General features: G+C 42.7%; 1 protein-coding gene across 1 annotated transcript; it reads left to right on the forward strand.

Annotated features, from left to right (window-relative positions):
- The first annotated feature begins 1239 nt into the window (after nucleotides 1–1239).
- On the forward strand, nucleotides 1240–8110 carry LOC108859884 (uncharacterized). Its single transcript, XM_018633787.2, has 4 exons — nucleotides 1240–1504; nucleotides 1618–1700; nucleotides 7724–7779; nucleotides 7853–8110. The coding sequence occupies exons 1-4, from the start codon at nucleotides 1333–1335 to the stop codon at nucleotides 7929–7931; spliced, it is 390 nt and encodes a 129-aa protein (XP_018489289.1). The 5' UTR covers nucleotides 1240–1332; the 3' UTR covers nucleotides 7932–8110.

Genomic DNA, 8110 nt, shown 5'->3' on the forward strand with positions numbered 1-8110 from the left:
CCCTCCTGTCTCTACCGGTCCCTACTTTGTCTGAGCTCTGGTCAGCCATCATCTCCGGTGGTCTGTTTTTGGAGCAACGACGCGGTGCGGGTTTTGATGGCGCGGTGGAGATGCGTCTAGCTCGATTGTCTTCCGGGAGATGGAGGCTCCGTTAGCTCCGTCGACGCTGGTTCCTGTTTCTGCGACGGGGATGTTCTTTCAGATCCGCCGCCGTCGGCTCCTGTTTCCGGGGTGTGAAGGTTGTCTTTGCCTTGCGCCGCCGGCTTTCGGCTCCTAGGTTATTAGGGTTTAGATTTGTGGCTTTGTTTTTCTCTTTTTTTTTGCGGTTCTTGTTTCGGTTGTTCGAGGTCTCGGTGGAGGCGGAGGAAGGTCCTCGGTGGTAAAGTGGAGGTTGCATGTGAAGCTTTCTCCTGGGTGTGTGCTCTCAACGGTGGTAGACGAAATCTCGCCGCGGTGCTTGAGTTTCTCTCCGATCATAGCCACCCGGGACTTCAAAGCGTGTGCGATGAAGATGTTTGGAGCTGGTGAGCTCCGGTTTGATTCCGGCGAACCGAAGTGTGGTTCCCCGGTGGTAGCGAGTAGAGGTGGTGGTGCGGCGGCCAGCGAGACGCGTGTCCCCCGGTGTGGAGGTGTGAACACGTGTCCGGTCCTTTCTCTCAGATCAGATCTTCGCGGCGGCCACACCTTGGATTCCTGATCGCTAGGGTTTCGAGGGTTCTGGGCTGGAGGCCCGTTTCGAGTTTGTTGGACTGTAGGCCCGTTTGTTTTCTAAGGTTGGGCCTGATGTGTTCGGACCTTGTAATTTGTTTTCTTTGGGCTTCGGCCTTTTTAATATTAAAAACTTGATGGCAAAAAAAAAAATTACTATGTTTGTTATTAGGTCCTAAAAAGATTAGTTTAAGCTCAGGCTTAAAGCCTCTATCTATTCTCGAATTGTGTGACATAATTGCATAACACATGTCAGCCCAAAAAAAAAAATTGCATAACACATTAACACTAGCATGTATGATTACTTCGTTTTTAATAGAAAACATTTTTGTAAGAAATAAAGAGACTAGGAAGATTATGTGAATGAAATCCAAAAGAAAACAAAAACTGAAACTTCAACAAGAAGTTTAACTTGAAAAGAAAATTCAAATTAGCGAGTAGTTAGCAATAGAATCCATAAATGCTGGGCTATTGGGCTAGATAAAGGCCCATTGACTAAAACAATTTTTTTTTAAAAAGTCAAAGTCCGACGCGGCGACGGCACTCGCACACGGCGTAAATAACGTGTCGATCGCGCACAGAAGAGGACCGAGAGAGAGAGAGAGAGAGAGAGGAAGAAGAGAAATGGCATTGCAATGGCTGATTCTATCGTACGTGGTTGCTGCCGAGGTAGCGATCGCAGTCATTTTGACTCTACCTTACCCTATGCTCGTGAAGAAACGCATCGTGTCACTTGTCTCGCTCATACTCCAGCCTGCCGCCTCCATCGTCGCCTTCGCTGGATTTCAACTCCTCGGTGACCGACTTCTCTCTCTCTGTCAATTCATTTATAGTTAGGGTTTCTATAACCGGGAGTGATTTTTTTGGTACTTTTCTTTTAATTATGAATTTTGTTACTTTTGTTTCCAGATCTTTACTGGAAGAGTGAGCATAGACTAATGTGCTCATCTGAGGTTTGCACTGCCACCGAGCGTGATCGCTACGAGAAATCAGTAAGTGTATCATCTTTAATACTTTCTGTTTAAGAATGTTCCCTCGTATTTGACTTGTTTGTGTTCCTGTCTATCTTCTTTACTTGATCTGAGGATCGAGTTATTTGCTATAATTTTAGTTCAGCACATATAGAGATGTCTGAGTAACGAAACAGAAAATGAGTTCACAGTAGTTCAACCAATTGCATATTTTGTCACAAACCCTGTGGTTACTAACTTACTATTAGTATCTTCTGAGTTCACTTCTGTTGCATAACCTAGCCTGCGGTTAAGAAGCTTGGAATCTTACATTAGTGCAGTCATCTGGATGACTGGATCTATAGATTTTATTATAATGGAACTGGTTTCATTTTCTATTTATGCCCTGTTCTTGTGAGAATATGTTGGCGGTTGATTGTTGATGAAATTTAACTAGGTAACCAAATCCGATTGCCCAAAACACTGATCTTGTTGAAGCTTTTGCTTTCTTGTGATTCAAGTTCAGAGAGGTTTCGGTTTGAAGCTAATTTTGGTTTGAATTAAGAAGAAGGTTGGTTCAGTTGAAGCTGGTTATTGCAGAGACTAAACCGGGATCGATAAAGGAGAGAAGGAGGAAAGTGAAACTTCTGGTCGCGACAGAGTATTCACTTTACGTAGGGTTTTGCTATAAAACCTTACTTTCATGTCTTCTTTACGTCGTGTGTGAGAGTTAAGACATTTGAGAGCTTGAGAGAGTTTGTTGCTCTGTTCTTGAGCTGTAAGAAACACCATCTCCTGATTAATATACTGCCTGGATTGAATCCGGCCCCAGAGTAGACGTCATCACACCGATGCGTTGATACTGGGTTACCAAATCTTGTGTCTCTGTTCTATTTCTTTTCTTGTTTGACAAACACACGAGTGAAAGAGAGAGAGATACAGAGTTGAGAAACAGAACTATTATCTTCTGAGTTTTATAACAAGTGGTATCAGAGCTCAGGTTCTTGAGGAAAGCTTAAACCTTTGAAGAAAAATCATAAAGTTTCAAGCTTTGTCGAAGAGAAGAGTAAAGGTTGAAGCTTTGAGAAGAAAGGTGTAACCTTTGGTGGAAATACATCAAGTTTCATCATAAAGGTTACAACTTTCGGTGTTCTTAGCATCAGGTTGAGAAAGATTGAAGCTTTGTCATAAAAAACACAAGCTTTGTCTTAAAGGCGTGACCTTTACGTAAGGAGGAGTGGTAGTTTGCTGGTTACAAGATGTCTGAAGATCTTGTGGGGGTTTCAAGGCTGAAGATCGACAGGTTCGATGGTACTGGAGATTTCAGTATGTGGAAGACGAGAATGATGGCTCATTTTCGTGTATTGGGTCTGAAATACATTGTCACAGACCACAAGTTGGAGATGGAGGTTCCTCTCACCAGAAGCGAAGAGAAGAGCCCTGTTGAAGGAGAAGAAACAGACTCTTCTGCGCCGCTGACAAAGACAGTTCGCGATCCCATAAAGGAAGAAAAATCTGAGAAAGCTATGGGATTGATGATAACAGGTCTTGGTGACCATGTGGTGAGAAAGATTGAGCATTGCGTTACTGCTGCAGAGATGTGGTCAATGCTGAACAGGTTGTATATGGAAAGGTCTCTACCTAACCGTATACATCTGCAGCTGAAGTTCTACACGTTCAAGATGGATGAGTCATTGAGTGTAGACAGGAATGTGGATGATTTTCTCAAGATTGTTGCTGAACTTGGAAGTTTGGAGGTGAAGGTTTCAGATGAAGTTCAAGCGATCTTGTTCTTGACGTCTCTGTCGTCGAGCTATGATCAGCTCAAGCATACTCTGAAGTATGGAAGAAACTCTCTAACTCTGGAGGAAGTCGTGTCAGCTGTACGATCCATAGAAAGAGAGATTCAAGAAGCTGCTAAGGATAATAAAAATTCTGGAGCAAGCTTGTATACAAGAGAGAGAGGAAGGTCTTCTTCTAAAGGCCCTAGGGAATCAAATGGGAAGGGAAGAGGAAGATCTAACTCAAGATCAAGGGTTACTTGCTGGTTTTGCAAGAAAGAAGGTCACACAAAGAAAGACTGTTATGCAAGGAAGAAGAAGTTCGGAGCTGAGGGACAGGGAGAGGCAGGAGTTATCACTGAGAAGTTAATTGACGCTGAGTCATTGAGCATGAGTGATCAAGCAAAAGATGTTTGGGTGTTGGATTCAGGTTGTACGTTTCACATGACCTCGCGTAGAGACTGGTTCGTTGACCTACATGACAATGGAGGAACAACTATCTTGTTGGGTGATGATCACACAGTTCAGTCACAGGGACAAGGGACCATTAGAATCAACACACACGGGGGTACGATCACGATGCTGAAGAACGTCAGATATGTTCCTAATCTGAGAAGAAATCTCATCTCCACTGGAACCCTTGATAAGCTTGGCTTTGAGCATGAAGGTAAAGATGGCAAAGTCAGGTACTTTAAGCAGAAGAAGACAGCACTTCGTGGTAACCTGGTGAATGGCCTGTATATTCTGGATGGAGAAACGGTTGTGCAAGAGACCTGCAATGCGGAGTTGAACAAGTCAGATAAAACTGCTTTGTGGCATAGCAGGCTCGGGCACATGAGCATCAACAACATGAAGATCTTGACTGGAAAAGGGCTGATAAACAGAAACGAGGTTAAGGAGCTCAAGTTCTGTGAACATTGCGTAATGGGGAAGTCTAAGAAACTGAGTTTTAACCTTGGAAGGCATGACACTGAAGACGCTCTTGGTTATGTGCATGCTGATCTGTGGGGGTCTCCAAACACTACACCATCATTGTCTGGAAAACAATACTTCTTATCCATCATCGATGATAAGACAAGGAAGGTGTGGTTGATGTTCTTGAAGACTAAAGATGAGACATTTGACAAGTTCTGCGAGTGGAAAACCTTGGTAGAGAATCAGATGAACAAGAATGTGAAGGTTCTGAGAACAGACAAAGGGTTGGAGTTTTGCAACACGAAGTTTGATGATCATTGCAGAGAACATGGCATAGAGAGACATCGCACATGTACGTACACACCACAACAAAATGGTGTTGCAGAAAGGATGAATCGTACACTGATGGAGAAGGTGAGATGTATGCTAAATGAATCAGGTCTTGGAGAAGAGTTCTGGGCAGAAGCTGCTGCTACAGCCGCTTATGTGATCAACCGTTCTCCAAGCTCTGCAATCGATCACAACGTACCAGAAGAGTTGTGGCTGAACAGAAAACCAGGATATAAACATATGAGAAAGTTTGGTTCAGTTTGCTTTGTTCATCATGATCAAGGGAAACTGAAACCAAGAGCATTGAAAGGGGTTTTCTTGGGATATCCTCCAGGGACAAAAGGTTACAAGGTGTGGCTCCTGGACGAACTGAAGAGTGTGATTAGCAGAAACGTCGTGTTTCAAGAAGAGTTGATGTATAAAGATGTGAAGTCAGAGAAGAAGAAGAACATGAAAGAGAGACCTGAGACAGGAGAGTCGAGTGGTTCAAGCAGAGTTGAGGTTTGTGTTGATGTCAGGCCAGAGAACGAGACTGAACAACATCAGTCAAATACAGAGCATTCAGCTGGAGGTGGAGCTGATGTTGAGAGTTCTAGCGAGTCTGATGAAGAGTTCATCGATGCAACAGAAGATCAAAACGACGAAGAAGTTGAACTTGCTGGTTATCAGCTAGCCAGAGACAGAGCTAGACGTGTTACTGCTCCACCAACGAGATTCACTGATTACAGCATGGTAGCATTTGCACTTCTTGCAGCAGAAGATGTTGAAATTGAGGAACCAAGATGCTATCATGAGGCTAAGTTATCAAAGGAGTGGGTTAAGTGGAACGGATCAATGGGGGAAGAAATGGATTCTCTACAGAGAAACCATACCTGGGATGTTGTTGATCGACCAGAAGGAAAGAAGGTCATCAGTTGCAGGTGGTTGTACAAGAAGAAGCCTGGTATTCCCGGAGTTGAACCTGAGAGGCACAAATCAAGATTGGTTGCTCGTGGGTGTACGCAGAGAGAGGGCATAGACTATCAAGAAGTCTTTGCACCTGTTGTTAAACATGTCTCCATAAGGATATTGATGTCTGCAGTTGTGAATGAAGATATGGAGCTTGAACAAATGGACGTAAAAACTGCATTTCTGCATGGAACTCTTGATCAGGAGCTGTACATGGAACAACCTGAGGGATTTGAGGTGAATCAAGGAAAGGATCAGGTCTGTCTACTGAAGAAATCTCTTTATGGTTTAAAACAGTCACCAAGGCTTTGGAACAAGCGATTTCATCAGTTCATGAAGAAGCAGAATTTTCTGAGAAGTGAACAAGATTCCTGTGTTTATGTAAAGAGAGTTAAGAGCGGCTGGGTGTATTTGCTACTTTATGTGGACGATATGCTTCTAGCTGCAAAGGAAATGGCAGAAATCACTAAGATCAAGGAAGTGCTGAGTTCAGAGTTTGAAATGAAGGACATGGGCGCTGCAAGTCGGATCTTGGGTATTGACATCAAGAGAGACAGAAAGAAAGGTGTTCTGTATTTGTCTCAGTCGGACTACTTGTCCAAGGTGGTTCGGAGGTTTAACATGCATGAGGCTAAGACAGTGAACACACCGATTGGAGGACACTTTAAGTTATCTGCAGTCAAGGATGCTTCAGAATGCATTGATACAGAAAGATTTCCATACTCAAGTGCCGTAGGAAGTCTTATGTATGCAATGGTGGGAACAAGACCAGATTTGTCTTATGCTATTGGGTTGATCAGTAGGTTCATGAGCAAGCCTGGAGAGTTACATTGGGAAGCAGTGAAATGGTTGCTCAGATATGTTAAAGGTTCATCCGACCTGAACTTGGTGTTTACGAAGAGTAAAGAATTCAGGATACAAGGGTATTGTGATTCAGATTTTGCTGGAGATTTGGACAAGAGTAGATCAACCAGTGGATACGTGTTTACAGTGGGAGGTAATGCTGTGAGTTGGAGATCATGTCTTCAGTCTGTTGTAGCACTATCAACTACAGAGGCTGAATATATTGCGTTATCAGAAGCTGTGAAAGAGGCGATCTGGATAAAGGGTTTGATCAATGATATGGGGTTCAAACAAGAGAAAGCAACGGTCTGGTGTGATTCACAATCTGCTATATGTTTGTCTAAGAACAACACGTTTCATGAAAGGACAAAACATGTAGCAAGGAAGTATCATTTCATCAGAGATATTATCGAAGATGGTGAGGTTGAAGTGAGCAAGATACACACTTCAAGGAATCCAGCGGACATTCTAACCAAGTCTGTTCCTGTGAACAAGTTTGTTGCAGCTTTGGATCTTCTAAAGCTGACCAACTGAGACGAAAAAGTCGTCACTGCCGGAGGTTAAGTCGTAAGTTTGTGTAGTATATTGAGAAGGAGATGAAACTTGAATCAAGGTGGAGAATGTTGAAGCTTTTGCTTTCTTGTGATTCAAGTTCAGAGAGGTTTCGGTTTGAAGCTAATTTTGGTTTGAATTAAGAAGAAGGTTGGTTCAGTTGAAGCTGGTTATTGCAGAGACTAAACCGGGATCGATAAAGGAGAGAAGGAGGAAAGTGAAACTTCTGGTCGCGACAGAGTATTCACTTTACGTAGGGTTTTGCTATAAAACCTTACTTTCATGTCTTCTTTACGTCGTGTGTGAGAGTTAAGACATTTGAGAGCTTGAGAGAGTTTGTTGCTCTGTTCTTGAGCTGTAAGAAACACCATCTCCTGATTAATATACTGCCTGGATTGAATCCGGCCCCAGAGTAGACGTCATCACACCGATGCGTTGATACTGGGTTACCAAATCTTGTGTCTCTGTTCTATTTCTTTTCTTGTTTGACAAACACACGAGTGAAAGAGAGAGAGATACAGAGTTGAGAAACAGAACTATTATCTTCTGAGTTTTATAACAGATCTGAGCATTTATTTTCTTTTTTATTTGATTTTATGATCGGTTGAATCTATTGCTACACATTATTTGTGTCCTCTGCTCTGCTTCCCTAAAATGTCTTAGCTCAGTAAACGTACAAATTACTTGTGTGTTCAGATATACAAGGCTCAGCGGAATGTGGTTCTGTGTATGGCTGGGATCCTTCTCTACTGGTAACATCATCACTATTACACAACTCACACCACTTATGTAATTTGACTAATGTTCTCTCATATTCGCTGGCAGGTGTATTTTCCGCATCTGCAAGTACAATAAAGACCTTGAGCATTTGGAGGAGCTAGAGAAGAGTTACAAGGCAGAGTAGTAGTCTCCCCCCCAAAGTCTGGTTCTTCTGTTATAAATATAACATCGTCTTGTGATTAGTTTCAAAACTGGTGGAAGACGATGATTTATCTCGACAACATCATTTCACAGACCTTATATGTATTTATTCATCTTGCATCTTTGTTTTACTTTTTGAGAAATAGAAGGCTCTGTTTTATT

Source organism: Raphanus sativus, chromosome 5 (genome assembly GCF_000801105.2).
Source record: "Raphanus sativus cultivar WK10039 chromosome 5, ASM80110v3, whole genome shotgun sequence".
Taxonomy (NCBI): Eukaryota; Viridiplantae; Streptophyta; class Magnoliopsida; order Brassicales; family Brassicaceae; genus Raphanus; species Raphanus sativus.

Coding starts and splice junctions, on each gene's coding strand:
- LOC108859884 (XM_018633787.2), top strand. CDS start 1,333: ATGGCATTGCAATGGCTGATTCTATCGTACGTGGTTGCTGCCGAGGTA. Junction 1,701..7,723: donor GTGATCGCTACGAGAAATCA/GTAAGTGTATCA, acceptor TTGTGTGTTCAG/ATATACAAGGCTCAGCGGAA. Junction 7,780..7,852: donor GCTGGGATCCTTCTCTACTG/GTAACATCATCA, acceptor ATTCGCTGGCAG/GTGTATTTTCCGCATCTGCA.